Raw genomic sequence first — 18389 nt, 5'->3', positions numbered from 1 at the left:
TAAAATGAGTTTAGGTTGGTTTAGATACATTTTTTTAGGTCCATTTTACTATATAATACAATCTAGGAGTGTTATAACTTGGGAAAGATGCATAAAATTGGTCAGGAATTGTTGGGATGTGAAAATTCTACAGTTTTTGTGCTACATAATTATGTAGTCTCGCTGAGCGAGAGATGAGTGAGCAGAACCCACTGTTTCTGTTTTCGCTCAACGAATAGACTTGGTACGCTGAGCGAGTGGGCTTTAGCTACGCGAACAGACTTGGTGTGCTGAGCAACTGGGCTTTAACTGAGCGAACATACTTAGTGGCTGAGCGAAAATATCAGATTTTTAACTAAGTTTTTATATATTTTCTTAAAGTGTGTGCAATGTATGTGAGTGTTTGAATGATTGGTTTCTACTACTTCTTGTGGAGTATGAATTGAATTGTAATATGAAATTGAAACAAGGTTATGTATATGACCAACGATGTTATATGTGGGAATTCAATGTGAAAGTATATGAATATAAGTATGGTTTCAAATGGATTCAAGGTAAAGGTGAAGTGATATTAAGTGCTTCATGGTTGATAACATGGGTTCCACGGGGAACTCCTTCAGTTTGGTTTCAAGTATTGATGGTATGAATGACCAGAGTTTTACTAGGGTTTATCCTAACATTCAAATGATTATTCATGCTCAAGTAGAGAGTGATGAGTCATGTAGTGAGAATAACAGGAGTTCCGAGCTTGAGGTGCCTTTCTCTAGTTGGTAAAAATGCGTTTGTAGGACTAGCCTAGTGTGGTAGCTTGGGGTAGTCCAGCTGTTCCACTATACCGATGCAGGAATCCCTAGAACTCGACATTTCATACAATATCCGGATGAGTCAGTCTAGGTCTTTAGATGTTAAGATGTTTGGGATTTAAATGTTTTATGTATGCTATGTATAAAGGTGGTATGAATTGTTTGGTATCTAGCTTATTCTTACTTTTGTGTTTGTCTGCTTGTGTGTTGTTTTCTCTTTTGCAATGATCACCTTAACTAGTGTGAGCTTAGAGAAGACATCTTTCAGGGGATCCATTGATATGTTGAGAGAGAAGCAACCGGATAGAGAGTTTTACTCTTCAAAAGTAGAATATTCTACTCTAATAGTTTGTAGTTTTTTGACAAGTTATCATTCATGTAATATTTTATTTTAGTAGTTTTATTCCACGAAATGTTATAATATATCTTTACAACTTATAAAATAACAAATACTTGTAATCTATCTTCGAGTATAATAAAAAATTAATAACAAACTTTTATACTTGTAGTTTAGAATCAACTTTAATCTATTTTTAACATATTTAAGATGTTTAAAATAAAATTAGATAATATTTCTTTTAAACTCATGTTAAACTCATGAGATCTTAAATTAAAATAATATTTTAAAATATATTAATCATTTGTTATTAAGTAAAAATAAACGGATAAGATTCTTATTTTTATTTTCATGATATCTTACGTATAAAAGATAAGTATTTTGTTTATTTTTTAATTCATGTACATGTAATAAAAAACTAGAATTTTTTTAAAATAAAACAACTTTTCATTGAAACATAAAAAATTGCAATTAATAAGATTTTTTAAATAATTAAAATTAAACTTTCAATTTTGAGTACCAATAAATACTTTCAAGCTTTGTTTTGTACTAAATGCTTTCACACTTAGCATATGAACATAGAGCTCCCTGTTTTTCGCAAACTTCACTCTAATTGGGAATGGAGGGAAATAATTTACTGCCCCACGATCTTAGGACTAGGACTGTGCATGTGCATGTCATAGTTAAGCGCAACTTAGCATTTCTTTTTCTTTTATTTTTGGTTTTTATTTTTATTGTTTTAGTAATTAACTCGTGCCTTCCTTTGTCCTTCTCTCTCTAACAAAGAAACGACGACCATCATCACCGCTCCATTGCCACCGATCAAAACGCCGTCGTTTTGGACAGGGCGTGGAGATTCATTGCGGCATTTGATTTAATTTCACGCTCTCGTGCAGTTAGCGCCAGATTCACATTTCGCGCAACTTAGGTACCTTCATTTCTTCCAATTGAAGTTTCGTTGCAATTTTAGGGGGAAGATTCTACGGTTGTACCTGCTCAGCTTCAATTTTCGTTATAACTTTTATCACGAAAATATGTGGATTGTGTCGCTGTCTCGTTTTCACGATTGATGCAAGGGTTTCTCGGAATTTGCAGTAGATGCTCGAGTCGGATAACTGACGAGGGTGGTGATTTCGATTCGTGGATGGGTTAGGGCTTCGGGGAAGGTTTTAGGGATTTGTAGGGTTTAAGTATGCTTTAGCTGGTTATTTAATTCAAATCAGGGGCTTTCCCATTGGCGGAATGATTATGGTAGGTTGAGAATGGTGAGGCTCTTAGGATTGAATCGTGGGGAGGTCGATGAACCCAGGGAAATTGCGTCGAGGTCTAATTTGACAAGCGAGTCCAGTGAAAATGGGTGGCTCATCAGGTTCTTTGACTCATCGTTCTTCTGTGAGTGGATTGCTGTTAGCTACCTGTACAAGCATGACCACTCCGGGGTGCGTGATTACCTGTGTAATAGAATGTACACACTTCCCTTGCACGGAATTGAGAGTTATTTGTTCCAAGTATGTTACATGATGATACACAAGCCAAGTCCATCTTTGGATAAGTTCGTCATAGACGTGTGCTCCAAGTCGCTTAAGATTGCTTTGAAGGTGCATTGGTTCTTATTGGCAGAGCTTGAGGACTCCGATGATAATGAAGGAATTAGTAGGATTCAAGAAAAGTGCCAGATTGCAGCCACCTTAATGGGTGAGTGGCCGCCCTTGATAAGGCCTCAAAGTGCTCCTACAACCCCTGGAGGCAAGAGCCAAGTTTTGCATAAGATATTCTCATCAAAACAGCGATTGTTGTCACTAACATCTTCACCGCCTACTCAGAGGTCTATGTCATTCTCACCTTCATCAGGAAACAATTTGCAGGAGGATGGTAGTCCGCAATCTACTGAGGAAAACAAGTTATTTAAGAAGTTTATGCCAGGTCCAAAAGTTAGAGATGCTTTGCTTTTTAGAAAGTCAGTGGAGAAAGACGACGACGAGTCTGAAAAAGATGGTTTCTTCAAGAGGCTTTTAAGAGATAGCAAGGGTGAAGATGAGTTGGGCCAGAAGATTCGTGATGCTTTTGTCTTTCGTAAGTCTTCTGAGAAGTGTGACGAAGATTCTGAAAAGGATAATTTCTTTAAGAGGTTCTTAAGGGATGGTAGAGGGGATGATGAAGAATCTGAAAGGGATGGTTTCTTTAAAAGACTCTTAAGAGACAGTAAAGGTGAGGATGAGGACTTGCCCTCTAGTTCAGAAGGATTCTTTAAGAGATTGTTTCGTGATAACAAGAATGATTCTGAGGATAGAACACCCAATAAGACAATGGAGGATGAAGATAAAGAAGGTTTTTTCCGAAAGTTTTTCAGAGAGAAGTTTGAGGATAAGAAGGATGGGAATGACGAAGGAGATATTGCAAATTCCGAAGAGAAATGTGCAAAGCCTGCTGAAGAGGATGAAAAAGAAGGGTTTTTCCGAAAATTCTTTAAGGATAAATTTGACGACAAGAAAGATACAAGTGACAAAATTGAAGATGGTACAACCAATGTTGAGGAAGAACCCTCTGAATTTTCTTTGTTCAAAAGAATTTTCCGTGTGCATCCTGAAGACAGTAAAAGTAGTTCAGCCAGTGAAAACAATGGTGGGGTGTATGAAAGTAGTCCGGGTACAGAGAATTTTTTTCGTAAATTGTTTAGAGACCGTGATCGATCAATTGAAGATTCTGAGCTATTAGGGTCAAAAAGGCAGAAAGAGGTGTGTTAAACATACAGTAACCATTAACATTTAGTTTATTTATATATTGTTTTAACGTGAAACTGAAACCTGGGAATTTAGCACATGGTTAAGGCACCGAAAATAACTTTCTTTGGACTATACAAATGGCTTAAGTACTATAACTTCTGATACAAATCATTTTACGGCATCAATCTCGATCTGAACATCCATTACATTTTTGGCAACCCCATTATTGACTACCTGTACCCCTTATCAATAACAGTCATATCATGGGCATGAATGCACGACACATTGCATTCATGATGGATGCTTAAGAGATGATTGTAGTTGTGGGTTAGATTTAGAACTTAGAAGTGTAACATTAGTATTAATGCATCGAAAACTCTGTTTTCACATTCTTCATACTTTTGCTGATTTTAATATTAGAGACATGGTAATTTCCCATCTATAAAATTTTTTGCCTTCACTGGATTTTTCATGTTACTTTGGCAGAAGCATCCCGGATCACCAAAGCAGCAAAATGAGAAATCAGGAACAAAACCCCCGCTTCCAATTAATCCATCGCAGTTCCGGAAAGGAGCTTACCATGAATCATTGGATTTTGTGCTGACGTTATGTGAGACATCATTTGGTCTAGTGGACGTATTTCCAGTAGAAGACCGTAAAGATGCCCTGCATGAGGTTATCTCCTTACATTTTCCTTTAATGTTTTCTTTATCTAGTGCTTCTGACATGTACATATTCTTTGTTATTCCTGTGTTTCAAGTCACTTGCAGAGATCAATTTACATTTAATAGAAGCTCACAATATTGGAGGTACTTCTTAACTCTTAATGGTAGTAGTTAGTGATGTTAATTGGACTAAATGGTTTCCACCAATATTTTGTGATGTATTTAATATTAGAATATTACATGTTATTGCCAAAGAGTTCGAAAATTTTTGGAGCCATTATTTTAGTCCCAAAGAATATATGGGCCCAACTGATACCTTAGCTGGGGTTAAAAGAGAGATTTCACGGGATAGAGGAACAGAGTTGGTTAAGGAAATGAAGGAATAAAGGAGGTTCACATCATGGGGGAGGGGGATTGATTACGATTTTGTTTTTATTGTTTGGCTATAACTGGGCTGAGGTTTTAGTCACCTCTGAAGCAGCTATTCTTGAGGGATTATAGGAGGACACAATTGTAATCGATCATACTCAGTAAATAATACATCATTTCATACCAATTTGTCTTTTGGTTCTAAACAGTGATGCCACCTTCTGAGGTGAAAGATCAAAAGAGCTTATATGTTTTTTTTTCTTTTCTTCTTTGCTTGGAATATAACTGTGATAAATCAAGCAGATTGCCAGTGTTTTTCCTTTTTGTGGTGGAGAAAATGGTGAAAATATCCATACATGATCATTGTGTTTCATATCTATAGGAGTTAATGTATGAAAGCTACCATTTTGGTGTTTATTGGAGTCCGTTACTCAGAGGAGCCAGTGATATATATTTTTCTATCATGTACTAGAAATAATTGTCTCTTGTAGTTTTTACTTGCTACTATTCTTGGACTTTGGATTGATGCAAAGGAGTCAAATGTGATACTAGTTTCCATTGTTAGAATTGCTTATAATAGGATGGGATAGAGCAGAACATAATTGAAAGCATTCCATCAAACATCCTTTATTTTTTTCGCACTTTCTCTCTCTCTGTCTCTCCATTTTGGTGGACAAAAGTGAAAGCATTTTCAGTTCACCATAAAAGTATCCTAAAAATGGAACGGTAAATTTTTTGTTCCACGGCCATCGAGGTTGTAAACACTCCTTGGGAGGCTCAAATGACCATTTTTATAACTTTTCCCTTCACTATTAGGAACTTCTCAACTTTACTGCCGTTGTACCAATTCCCATGCTCTAGTAAAGTTCGTGGTCAGTTTCCAGTGCTCCAGCATCTTGCAATTGAATATTTAAAGACTTTCCCAATCTTCAATTATCAAACTTTCAATATGCTATGACATCAAGTCTTCATTGTTATGGCCTCTCGCACTGGATCATGCTTCCTCCCTTTTCTTTGATAATTAGCTTTCCTGTATTGAATACAATGAAAAACTAATAATAAGATTAATCTCCCTTGTATAAAACGTACACATAGGGTATTGTATTTATAATAAAAAAAATATGGACTAAACCCAAAGTACAAATAATGATAAGCAAAGATAATAACAAAAAAACAAAACATAAAAGATAAGATATTTAACACTCTCTCTTAAGTTGGTGAATATAAATCATATGTACCAAGCTTGTTGCAAATAAAATAAATTCTCGGTCTTGGTAAAAACCTAGTGAAAATATCTACTAATTGATTGTTTGAGTTAATGAACTCAGTCTTGATGTCTCCAGATACAATCTTCTCTTAAATAAAATAACAGTCAATCTCGATGTGTCTGGTTATCTCATGAAAGACAAAGTTAGACCTAACATGAGGAGGAACCTAATTGTCACATATAAGTGTCATTTGAGTGACATCTCCAAATTGTAACTCTCAACAATTCTTAAGCCAAACAAGTATTAGCAACAAGTATTAGAAACAAGCTAATGTAAAGCCTAAAGGATTTTGATGATGAAGTGCTTAAAGACTAGAAAAACTAATGTTTATTGGATTGATGTAAAATAAAGCTTTTGTCAATAACTACACATTTATAACTTAGATAGAAAAACAACATTAGAGGAGAATTATAATGCTTTAACACTTAACCTTTCTTCTCCCCCTTTTAGATCAGAATAAAAAATAGAATAACTCCCCTTAAACACATGCATACAACTAAGTAGAAGCTCCCCCTCAATTTCTCAATCCAATCATCAAGGAGCTACTCCTCAATATGATAATAAAATTAACAAGTAGTAACTCAGCAATGAATAAGAAGCAAATTTCATTAATACTTAAAAATAGAAGTACAATTTTAAAATTCCTCACTAGACCCATCATCATACTCTTCTTCTAAATGAAGCTCAATATTGGTCAACCTATTATCTATGTCACTAATGAGGCCACTCATTTGTTCATGTTGAGCAACACGAAGTGAGAGCAATTCTTGATGCCTTGTGGCTTGGAGGTTGTACATTTCCTCCATCCTCCTAGTGAGAGTTGCAATATTTTCCTCCATAGATGAGGATGAGCCTTTATGAGCTCTTGATGGTCCAACAACATCTGTAGCATTAGGCATTGAAGCATCTTCCTCCCCTTCTTCAGTAGGCAGGAGGTAATACTTCATTAAATTGATGAAAAAGAGCATGAAGCTTATCCAAATAACTAGTCATAGAGTTTTGACGTCGAGGAGCAACAATATTGAAAAGATCGTAACAAACGCCATAAGGACATTGACGACCATTGGTGTATAATGATTTGGCCTATTACCGGATTTTAGAACATGTGTCGTAGGCACGAAACATTTGTTTTAAAGAAGATTGAATGGTAGACTTGAGAACGATGCTTAATTGAGCATCAATTTTCTTCCAACGGAAAATTTCACTAGGAGCAATAGTAGTCACTCTTTGATAAGATGATCAACATACTACTAACTCTCAAACCAAAGTTTAATGTTTGACACCTAAGTCGCATAATTAGTGCCATCTAATTTATCAATAGACAAGTGCACATTCACATAGTTAGTATAGATGGACGGATAAGACAAATTGGTGGCAGAAGAGATATCAGAAGAGGCAAGGAAAGAAGCCTTATAGGAAGAGAGAGAAATACCATAAAAAACCAAAGAGGTCTGATCAATGTAGCAAGGTTATATCTAGAAGAGGAGGCCACAGTGAGTCCATCGATGATGACCAACGCCTCACGTGCCACCACATGCAGCTGGAAAAAATTGCTGACCGAAGCTTTGATTGGCGGGTGGGAGGGTGTGTCTGGACTTCGATGGCGGCGATCTTGACGACACGGTGATCTCCTGGTTGAGACGAGCAAAACTGTGTAGTCGCGAGTCTAAACTGAAACTCCGACAACAACAACAGCGGCGACAATAGTTGTAGTGGTAGGGGTGACAAAAAAATTGCAAAAAAACTCTAAGCTCTAAATACCATATTGAATATAATGAAAGACTAGATATATGATTAATCTTCCTTGGATAGAAAGTACACATAGGGTACTATATTTATAATAAAGAAAATATGGGCTAAGCCCAAAGTATAAATAATGATTGGCAAAGATAATAACAAAAAAATAGAAGATAAAAGATAAGATATCTAACATCTTGAACATATGTAAGAAATTTAAAAGCATAAAATATCTAAACTTTTGATAAGGAAAATACTAACAAAATAACCAAAAAATAAAAATCAATGCAAGCAAACAAAAACAATAACTAATGGAAATTGGGACAAGAGCTAATTACTAAGCATGAAGTATTATCTTTGAACTTGATTATCATATGGAAAATGACCAAAGTTTCTAATCTAAAACTTATTCCATTCCACTCACTCACTCACCATTAGATAACCTAACATTACCTAAAATAGTGTGATTTTGGTGTATCTATTCTGTTTTGTATTCTCATTGCTTGTTTGCTTACAGTTTTCCTTTATTCTCTTTCTTGTATATGAGTCTTGTTTTTCGAATATTCCTAGGAGTTTGCTTTCCGTTGGGAAAGGGCATGTACCGTGTACTTCATATACCTGAAGATGAAGCTGTTATCTTGAATTCTAGGGAGAAGGCACCGTACATGATTTGTGTTGAAGTTTTGAGATGTGAAATGCCAAGGTATTACTTGGATAATAATCCCCATGCGTTGTGGAAAATATTGTGCTTTGTAAAATGCAAACCATATTTCTGATATACTGTCCTTCCTGCAAAACCCTTGTTATAGCAATTCCAAAGAGACGTCTAATTCTCAGAAACTTTCAAAAGGGGGGATTCCGTTGGCAAATGGAGATGCTTTCTTTCAAAAACCACCCCCTTGGGCATATCCATTATGGACAGCTCAAGAAGCATATCGCAATAGCAATGATAGAATGTCCAGATCAACTGCTGAGGCTATTGACCAGGCAATGACCCATGTGCCTGATGCAAAAGTCAAATTTGTTAGTGTGAATCTTTCTGTGGAAGCACCATTTCATTGTAGGTCAGAGAATACTGAAGCAGAGCTCTGTGATGGCATTAAGCATCTTTCAATTTACAGAGATGGTATTCAAGAAGTGGGAAGGTCAGGACATGACAGTGATATGGAGTGGGTGCAGGTAGTATTGAAAGCTGATCCTGGGTTAAAAATGGAAGATATTGAGGATCAAACACCAAAACGGCGGAAGGAACATCGACGTGTTCCAAGTACAGTGGCAATAGAGGAAGTAAAAGTGAGTCTTTAACTGTCATTTAGTGATATTGATAATGATATCCCATTACATGATAACTTAATCAAGAATATGAAAATTTTAGATATGTATGCATACATGCAAGACACAAGTTCTTAGTAGTATAGGAACCAACATTATGGGTTATGTAAAGTCATTCTGTTCAGTGAAAGATTATGCTTTTCACACCTGGACGTGTAGTGTATGTTTGGATTGGATGATTTTTATAGGTTATTTGAATAACCAATTATAAATATAATTGATTATTGTTATAATCAGTTATATGAAAAGTTTAAATATATTGGTGAAAAGTAGATCAATGTAATCTATTTTGTTTGGGTTGTCTAAAATAATTGGCTGTATATAGTAAAATAAAAAAAATGGGGTAAGAAATTATTTGTATGTATTTAAATTAATCAATTGTTGATAAAATGGGAAAGCAAAAAGTAATTAGAAAATTTTCTTTGTCAAAGGAAGGATCTAAGATTAATATGATTTTCACCAATGGTACCAAACAAAAGAGAATACGACTATAAAATACGATTATAAACAGTTTATATGTGTGTATCACATATATATCTAGTGTGTATAATCTCTGAAACTAATCAAGTCAAAACATATACAGTACAAATGAATGATAGGTTTTAATTACAAATTGATTGTTCATGTTTTATTTGCCATTTCCCATTCAGATTACAACTTTTGTGTTTTTAACACTTTAAATTTGCTAGGCTGCGGCAGCAAAGGGAGAAGCACCCCTTGGACTCCCTTTGAAAGGTGCTGGTCAAGATTCATCAGATGCACCACCAAGGGTAGGACAATTTACTTGTAAATTTTGTTTTTGTTTAGCCTTAGAAGTATGAAGTTGTTGTACATAACATAATTCTTCTAAACAGGCTAATGGAATTATACCCAAAGCTAGTGATGCCTTGTCTGGTGAACTTTGGGAGGTAAAGAAAGAGAGGATCCGTAAGGCTTCTGTCCATGGGAATTTACCTGGTTGGGACTTGCGATCTGTACGTATATTTATCAATCCAAAGAATTCTTTTTGTTAGTCATCTTTTTTTAATGTCATGAAGACCAGAATTTAATAAAGTAAAACGAAATGCATGAGACACATTTATATCACCCAAAGGGAAGTGTTTTATTTATTTACTAATTTTTTATTGGAACTGGTATCCAAGTCAGAAAATAATGTTTTGCAATTGAATAATGTATGAATTATAATTTCTAGCAAGGTTGGGTACAGTACAGTGTTGTTAAATAGCCACTATATTTCTGCTATTGCATTGTGGAATTCTGCTGATCTGTGATTGCAACTCTGTCCACTATCGTGGCTGTGACATGTATCCCGGATCCCCTTATCATCTCTGGCGATCCTCTCTCCCATTGAACTTGAGTTAATATTGTGCCAGTTTCTATTCATTTTAGTTTTATTTGCTTACAACTTAATCTTGTTTACATATTTGATTGATATATATAATTTATTTCAATTGGTTTGACTTCTGCTATTTGCCTAAGACAGTATATGTATTGGCATTCCACCATTCTCCGTGATTCACATTTAATAATGTTGGTTGAGAATTTTGTACTGCTATACGTTATATTTTTTAACCTAGTGTAGTGCATTGAATCCTTTTCTGAAAAATACTTTAGACAAATAAATTTCTAAATTAAGGAATCCTTTCTCTAATTATGAATTTCCCTTGAGCAAAATATTGGGTTTGAGGCTTTTGTACCTAGTAATCTCTGCTTGGAGAGCTAACCCCTGTCATGCTGTGAATGTTCACACCCTGAACATGATAGCTTATTGTGGAAGATTCTTGTGGTCCTAGACCAATACATGGTTTGTAAAATTTGAATTAACAATATCAATGCAAGAATATTCTATGGAAACCCTTTTGGAAACTTCTTGACTAGTTAGCCTTTTGGAAACCCTTTTTTGAGTTGGAGTTCGGCTTCTCTGCAGTAAAATCATGCAGTATCCATTGGGATAAACCATTAACTTTGTCCCTATAAGAAAATAATCATGGACTTATATCACACAAAATTCAACCTTTGAAATTTTCTTTATCAATTTTGTGTGATAAGGTTAATGATTACCTGTACCACATTCTGCATGGTTTCTCTACATAAAAGTTAGTCTGGCACTGAATACTCTTTGTTGGGAGTCCCAACTTGGGACAAAGGGCTGGCCATGGAAATTTGTCTTTACATTTGACATTAAAAATTATTTCCTTCATTCTTGTTTTGTTATTGTGACATCTGTTTTACGCATATTATGACAGAATTCACATTCGAATCAAGAAAGAGAGTTTTAGCAATCAAAACTTCGATTTTCCCAATTTGTTAAAGCTGTGTATATCCATGTCTTCATATATCATCATGGTTTTGTAGTGTAATTGTGGTCAGCTTTTTGTTCAAGATGAGTTATTGAGATTATTCTATTTGAGTATGTGTGCTTTAAGATCCCAACTTTTGAACATGATGGCAAAATTTCCACTTTATCATAGGTAATTGTAAAAAGCGGGGATGATTGTAGGCAGGAGCATCTGGCAGTTCAACTTATTTCACACTTCTATGGTAGGTGGTCTCTTTCAGACTCTTCCTATGGCACCTCATATTCCGAACTTACCATTCCTTTTTGAATGTTGTTCGTTGTGCTGCAAAAAATAAATTTGCCTTTTATGATTATTTTGTCTTTTGGTGTTTGTTTTCCATGGCAAGAATATTATTTGACTATGGTATTAGAAGATGTATCTTATATTCCCCTGGACCCTGATTCTTTATACAACTGGCTTCCTTTTTGGATTAAATTTAATTTTTATTATCTGTTGATTTTTAATTCGCGTATGCTTTCATGTATTTAGTATGCCCTGAATGACAGGAGTAGGGATTTTTGTTTTGCATATGTAAATTCCTCTGACTAAATAACGTGTTATTTCATTGGTTATGCTTTCTGCATCTGCTATGAGCATAGCATGAGTGATGACTTTGCAATGTGGGAAGGAGAAAGGGGAATGTGAAAATAATTAAACTGAAAAAATCATTTTGAGTTACTCTTTCATTAGGTTTCTATTCACACTCCGTTCTGGATCCAAAGCAAGCCTTAAGCAGCTGAACCTTTTTTACTTCAGAAATTTCATTCTCTTTCTATTTGACCGTGTGAAATGGGAAATCGGGCTAAATACAAGTCGTGGGAGATCCTATTCTTCTAGAATCAAATGTATGTCTTTGTGACCTCTGTTTAAGTCCCTCCTTCAATGTGAACCTCCATACATGTTAAATGCACTTGGTTATAGTTGAATGCAGTAGTTGTGAATTGATGTGGAAGTATGTAAAAGCAATAATGGTATTTTCTAGTTGCACCTGAGATTTGCTAATGATGCATTATTGAATCTTATTTTGCTATATTCTTATACCAGGTTACTTCAGTAGGATGCAGCAGTTTCTTCTTTGTGTTTCTTGTTATGTTGCTTACTATCATTACGTTTTATGCCAGATATTTTCCAAGAAGCTGGCTTACCTCTCTGGCTGCGCCCATATGAAGTGTTATGTACTTCTTCTTACACTGCTCTAATTGAAACAATTCCAGATACGGTGATTCCATGGTTACATACTTCGTATTCATTAAAATTCTACATTTTTTGTCTTTACTAATTATTAAATGTGTGATTTGTAGGCTTCTCTACATTCTATAAAGAGTAGGTACCCCAACATCTCAAGTTTACGTGAATTTTTCATTGCCAAGTATCAAGATGATTCTCCAAGTTTTAAACTTGCCCAGGTAATGTATAGATTCAAAGATTCACTGTATTATTGCGGACTGACCTTGTTCATCTTATAAGATGCAATACTTAATTGAGCTTGTGTTCCTCTTTCTAAAACACTGTTTGACATTTAAATTTTATGTTTTTTTTTTAGTATACAGATAGAACATTCACAAAGAAAATAGCTGAATAGAAATATGTATGTCATGGTTATTTATTTTCCTATTAGTTTAACTGAAGAGGATTATTTATCCTTCTTTGTCACAAGATCCCAATCCACCTCATGATCTATGACTAATGCATATGTTAGATATTAAATTAGTCAGCCTGTTAGGTTTCTTAGGAACAAGAAACCAGATTTTCAGATTCAGTAAAGAAATAAGCACTCAAATCTTACTGCACAACGTAAGATAATACTTTAATTAAAGAAAACATAATACAGAAAACATTCTACAGCTTCCAAGGGAAGTAAATCCCTTCTACACAGGACAAGCCCTGTTCCAAAAACGAAAATACAACCCACCCACCAGGAGGAACCATTTCCTCCTTAAAAGATAACCCTCACTAAACTTAATAACTACCTCTAACCACCCCTAAACTGCCCTAAACTGCTCAACCACCCTTAACTGTCACAAAACCTCTGATTTTGAACTTTCTTCCTAACATACACCTTAAAGGTCTTATCACAACCTAGCAAACCTGGCCACCTAAGAAAATTCCAAAATACTAACTTTTCATAAATACGTAGTTTAGCATATGTACATCTATGTTAAAAAAGGATTCTACAGACAATCCAGCATAATCTACACTGAAATTCCATATTGTTTTTATTCTCTGAAATCCCGTATTTATGACACCTGATAAGCATCCCATTACAAAATCAAATTCATGTTTTTAACCAGTGGTGTTCCTTTTTTTCTTTTCTTCTCCTAGGTAATCCTGTCTTGGATGTATTATAGTAAGTTTTCTTTCAGTACATTCAAACGTTCACTTGCAAAATGCATTGTACCATCATATGTTACTTCTGCTGCTGCCATCTCCCATTTTTTCTCCGGCATAATTGTGTAGTGTGATTTCTTGCTGGTTTTTAATTTAAAGGGTTATCCTCCTACACCCCTTTATCTTTTGAATGTTATTCCTTTCATCATGTAATAAATCTGTTATAGTAACAAACACCTTTATTTTATGTTAAAAATATAAAAGATAATATCATTTGATTCAATATTTCATGATTTGTTTACATGTTTTTGTTTCAGAGGAACTTCGTAGAAAGTATGGCTGGATATTCCCTGGTTTGCTACCTTCTGCAGGTCTGAAACCTTTTATTATACACATGCATACATTTTCTAAAACTGGTGTATTACCTGCTTAAATTCCAATCCAAATAATACTATTTTACTTTTTGTTATTGAATATTTTCTACCCACTTCTTATTTAAGTTTTTAATTTAATCCAGGTGAAGGATAGGCATAATGGGAACCTCTTGATGGATGAAGAAGGTCATATTATACATATTGATTTTGGTTTCATGCTTTCTAATTCACCTGGTGGTGTTAATTTTGAAAGTGCACCTTTCAAATTAACCCGAGAGCTTCTTGAGGTAAAACTGAAATTGTTTACTAGTTAATCCACATCCATACTTGAGTATCCATTAGGTCATTCAGACACTTACTAGCTTTCCTCTATGCATCTAACAGAAATAATGTGATTGTGCTAGGTCATGGATTCTGATGCCGAGGGAATTCCAAGCGAGTTCTTTGATTATTTCAAGGTAAAACATATATGGTTTTTTTCTTATACTAGCTCTAAATTTCTGATTCGGTTTCCTGCTGTAATCCAGGTTTTGTGCATTCAAGGCTTCCTTACTTGCCGTAAGCATGCTGAGCGTGTTATTCTTCTTGTTGAGATGTTGCAGGTAAATGTTAGCTCCATGTTGCCCAGTGTTGTCCAATATTTACTGTGCCTGTGTTCATCTACCAGTTCCAATTTCTCATAACTAGCTGTGTTTTGAGAAATAAGGATCATACCTTCAGAATTACAAATATCAAGATTACATGTGAAGTCATGGCTATAGCTATTTATCAAAGAACTTTAATTTGAAAAAAAAATTCAAATGCATCTGGGAAGCATTACCCATTGACTCTAATCCTGTCATTCATGAAACAACCAAATATATTGAGGTAAATTGTAATTTCCTAAGAGAAAAACTAGAGTTTGAGATATCACTGCTAGATTTGTCAACTTTAGTGAACAAGTGACATACATATTCACCAAACCTCTAAGGTGACCTATGATTGATCACATTTGCAGCAAGATAAACACATATGAATTGTATGCTCAAGCTAGAGGAAGAGTTTTAAAATTACACCACTAAGGATCATATCTATATAATTACAAATGTAAGGATCATATCTTTATAATTAGAAATATCAAGATCATATTTGTATTATTCTATGATCATATCTTTATTAGTAGATGGTACCGAATCTCCTCTATTATATTGATTTCTTTCTCTCAATATAAATAAACCTTATGTGCTGTCACAGAAACACAAGGTGTGAACTCAATATTTCTTTATATCTTTATATATTAACATCTACTTTTGGTTGCTAGTCCCATTCCTATATCTTTTTTGTTCCCTATTTTCAAATGCCACCAGTTGCCTTTAATTCTTAAGGTGGTGTTTACATAAGGGTTGAACAACTTCACTTAATATCAATTGGTTTTGGGATGAACTTTGTCATATTACATTGAGATTCTAGCAATTAGAGGTAGATGTAGAGCTTTGTGATAGAGGACGAGAATCAAACATGCAATTCTCTGTAGATGGTGTATGTTCTAATTTTTCGGTAAAGAAATGGTGGAGCAGTAATCATACAGTTATCCCATTGTATAACCATTACAGTAATCAGGCTGTGTATGCAATATTGATGAGGTTGTGATTTAATCTAGAAAAAGATTTAAATAAAAGAAGTTTGATGTGTCCTGCATGACTGTTAGCCCATTGAATAACCTTACAGTTATCAGGCTGTGTATGCAAGATTGAAGAGGTTGGGGTTTAAACTAGAAAAAAGATTTAAATAAAAGAAGTTTGTTTGTATCCTAGGAAATGTTCTTCCCTCTAATCCAAACATTCTGGAAATGAAAAACAACCTATTTCTAATAAAATATTGTGCAAAAGGCTACACATTTGCCCCATTACACTGTGCTTTTCTTTTTTTATAAAAGAAAAATTATTTTAAATTGAAGTACATGTTCAAAATTATAACTTTGAATAGTTTTTTTTCTTGAAAAAAAGGAAAAGGACTAGAGTATGGTTGCTTTAGTATTTGTCTAGGAATTTAAAAATAGTGATACCTAAAAGTAGGTATTTCTAAAATGTGCGCCTCCTAAAGTAGTTGTATCAGATAAACACTTTCTGTGGCAGCTTAAGCAGCGGGTCCTACATTTATTTGATCTAAGGAGAGAGATAGAGGTTCGAGGTTTCCATATGTTCTTGCCTTGGTAGCTTGATGTAGCCTTATCTTATAATCTTGAATCATGATCTCAAGTTACACCTATTGTAGCTGATCTTTTTTCTAGTCGTGGGAGTCAATTGTGTGTGTACATTTTTTATTGTTATTATGAACGTGGATGGGCAAGCGAAGAAAAGAAAATCAGGAAATGCTCTCCTATTCATGCTTGATTTTCTCAGCTAATAGTTTTCTAATGTCGTTATTAGGACTCTGATTTCCCCTGCTTTAAAGGTGGTCCACGGACAATACAGAACCTACGAAAGCGTTTCCATCTCAATTTAACAGAAGAGGTTTTGATATTAATATTAGTTACTCTCTAGACTATAAATTTTTGTTGCCGGTTCGCTATATCTTTTTCTTTCTCCTGGCAGCAATGTGTATCTTTGGTGCTTTCCCTCATTAGCAGCAGCCTGGATGCATGGCGGACTAGGCAGTATGATTATTACCAGAGGGTTTTGAACGGGATTTTGTGAAATAGTTTGTCAATGATGATGGTTTGCTTGTTCCCTTTTGACTAAAGCTCGCACGGTGATTGTTCATCAAATAGTATTTGCTTTTATAAGTCATTGGAGGATGGTTGGTTCACTGTGGTATGGCTTTTAGAGTTTTCTGAGAAGAATTAATAGGTGGCAGAGTGCAGCCTCTATTCTCCTTGTGAGGGTGGGAGGAAGATTCTGATGCGAAAATGTACTTTCCACAGTCTTAGGCTAAATTTACTTGAGCCGAGTCTTTTGATTTTTTCATCCTTGTTTCTTGTGAATGAAGCTCTGCTGCCTGGAGAAATTGCATAAGCCCCTCAAAAATGCTGAGACGGTGCAAATTGTACAGTGATTATAGCGGGAATACAGACAAGATTTATATTGGATGTGGCTGAGTTCTGTGTAAACTGTTTGATTGGTTCATCGAAGTCTTTCCGTTGAGCTGCTCAGCATATACCGACCCGTTATCATTTTGGATATCTGTTAACATGGGCAGACCATCAGTTGGCAAACTGCTGTTATTTTTACTGATCTCAGCTGATCAATGGCGTCTGTCTTCCCAGAGTTGATTCTTCAATGCTTAAACTGGAAAATTGTTCTCAAAATTCTTTGATGATATTCGATTGTATCATGTGTAATCGATCCTGTTTACTATCACGGTGAAATTTGTTCACCTTCATATCTATCATAAAGTTTTGGTGGCATAGTGTCTCTGCAGCTATATTTTACTTTGCCTTAATCATAATAAACTATATTTACAGCGTTTGATTTCACAAAGCACGCCTTTTTGGAATTATATTTTTTATTTTTACGACATTCATAGACTAGGCGAATCCAATCACTATTTAGAAGTAATGCTCCGTAACAGATTCAATGACATTAAATTTTTTTTTTATTGTCCATATACTAAATGGTTTTGGAATATTTCATTGAGCAATTCAACAAAAATATCTACATGACCATAAGGACTACTGCATAATAGAATTTGAATTATGATATTTAAGTAGCTAAAGAAGGTACTGTAGGAACCATACCACCGTGGTGATAGAAATATTTAACCTTCAATCTCGTGGATAGGGAGAAGGTAGTCATCATTCTAGAAATATTTTTCAAGACCTAAATCCTAGATAAAAAAATGTACACATGCTTAAATACTGTAATTAAGTCATTTTTAAACCCCAATTTTAAAATTTAAATATTACTATTACAACTTGAACCCTAAATCTTAAAATTTAAACTCTAAATTCTAAAATAAACGTGGTTGCCATTCAAAAATATTGTTTGAAGATTAAAATCACATTTTTATGTTGAAGGAAGAGTTTTAAATTTGAAAATCCATAACCAGAGACTAAAATCGTAATAAAACCATTCCTTTAAAAATAATGTTTTTCGGGTGAACGGAGTTCTCTGGTCTCTGGTAAAGAAAAGAATCACTTGCTTTTGGAAAGCTCTGA

The 18389-nt window shown here is 34.7% G+C and overlaps 1 protein-coding gene across 5 annotated transcripts; it reads left to right on the top strand.

Annotated features, from left to right (window-relative positions):
* Nucleotides 1-1683: 1683 nt before the first annotated feature.
* On the top strand, nt 1684-17637 carry LOC108331463 (phosphatidylinositol 4-kinase beta 1). 5 transcript variants are annotated; one of them, XM_017566151.2, is made up of 17 exons: nt 1684-1801; nt 1906-3854; nt 4329-4517; nt 4603-4651; nt 8452-8584; nt 8691-9174; nt 9903-9983; nt 10068-10187; nt 11685-11754; nt 12674-12771; nt 12854-12958; nt 14198-14251; nt 14398-14541; nt 14659-14712; nt 14782-14856; nt 16663-16746; nt 16828-17637. In XM_017566151.2, the coding sequence occupies exons 2-17, from the start codon at nt 2382-2384 to the stop codon at nt 16927-16929; spliced, it is 3315 nt and encodes a 1104-aa protein (XP_017421640.1). In that variant the 5' UTR covers nt 1684-1801; nt 1906-2381; the 3' UTR covers nt 16930-17637. The 5 variants fall into 5 exon arrangements, 3 of the variants coding, with proteins under 3 accessions (XP_017421640.1, XP_052731877.1, XP_052731876.1); XR_001832391.2 differs by lacking the exon at nt 1684-1801 and having other exon boundaries at nt 1845-3854; nt 16828-17143; nt 17222-17637; XM_052875916.1 differs by lacking the exon at nt 1684-1801 and having other exon boundaries at nt 1845-3854.
* The last annotated feature ends 752 nt before the right edge of the window (nt 17638-18389 follow it).

This window comes from Vigna angularis, chromosome 4 (genome assembly GCF_016808095.1).
Source record: "Vigna angularis cultivar LongXiaoDou No.4 chromosome 4, ASM1680809v1, whole genome shotgun sequence".
In the NCBI taxonomy this organism is placed as follows: domain Eukaryota; kingdom Viridiplantae; phylum Streptophyta; class Magnoliopsida; order Fabales; family Fabaceae; genus Vigna; species Vigna angularis.
This window is presented reverse-complemented; position numbering and strand designations above follow the sequence as displayed.

Excerpts from the sequence above, each read along its gene's own strand:
- LOC108331463 (XM_017566151.2), top strand. The coding sequence starts at position 2,382 with ATGGTGAGGCTCTTAGGATTGAATCGTGGGGAGGTCGATGAACCCAGG. Across the intron at positions 14,857-16,662 it reads TTCTTGTTGAGATGTTGCAG|GACTCTGATTTCCCCTGCTT; the intron begins GTAAATGTTAGC and ends TGTCGTTATTAG. Across the intron at positions 16,747-16,827 it reads ATCTCAATTTAACAGAAGAG|CAATGTGTATCTTTGGTGCT; the intron begins GTTTTGATATTA and ends TTCTCCTGGCAG.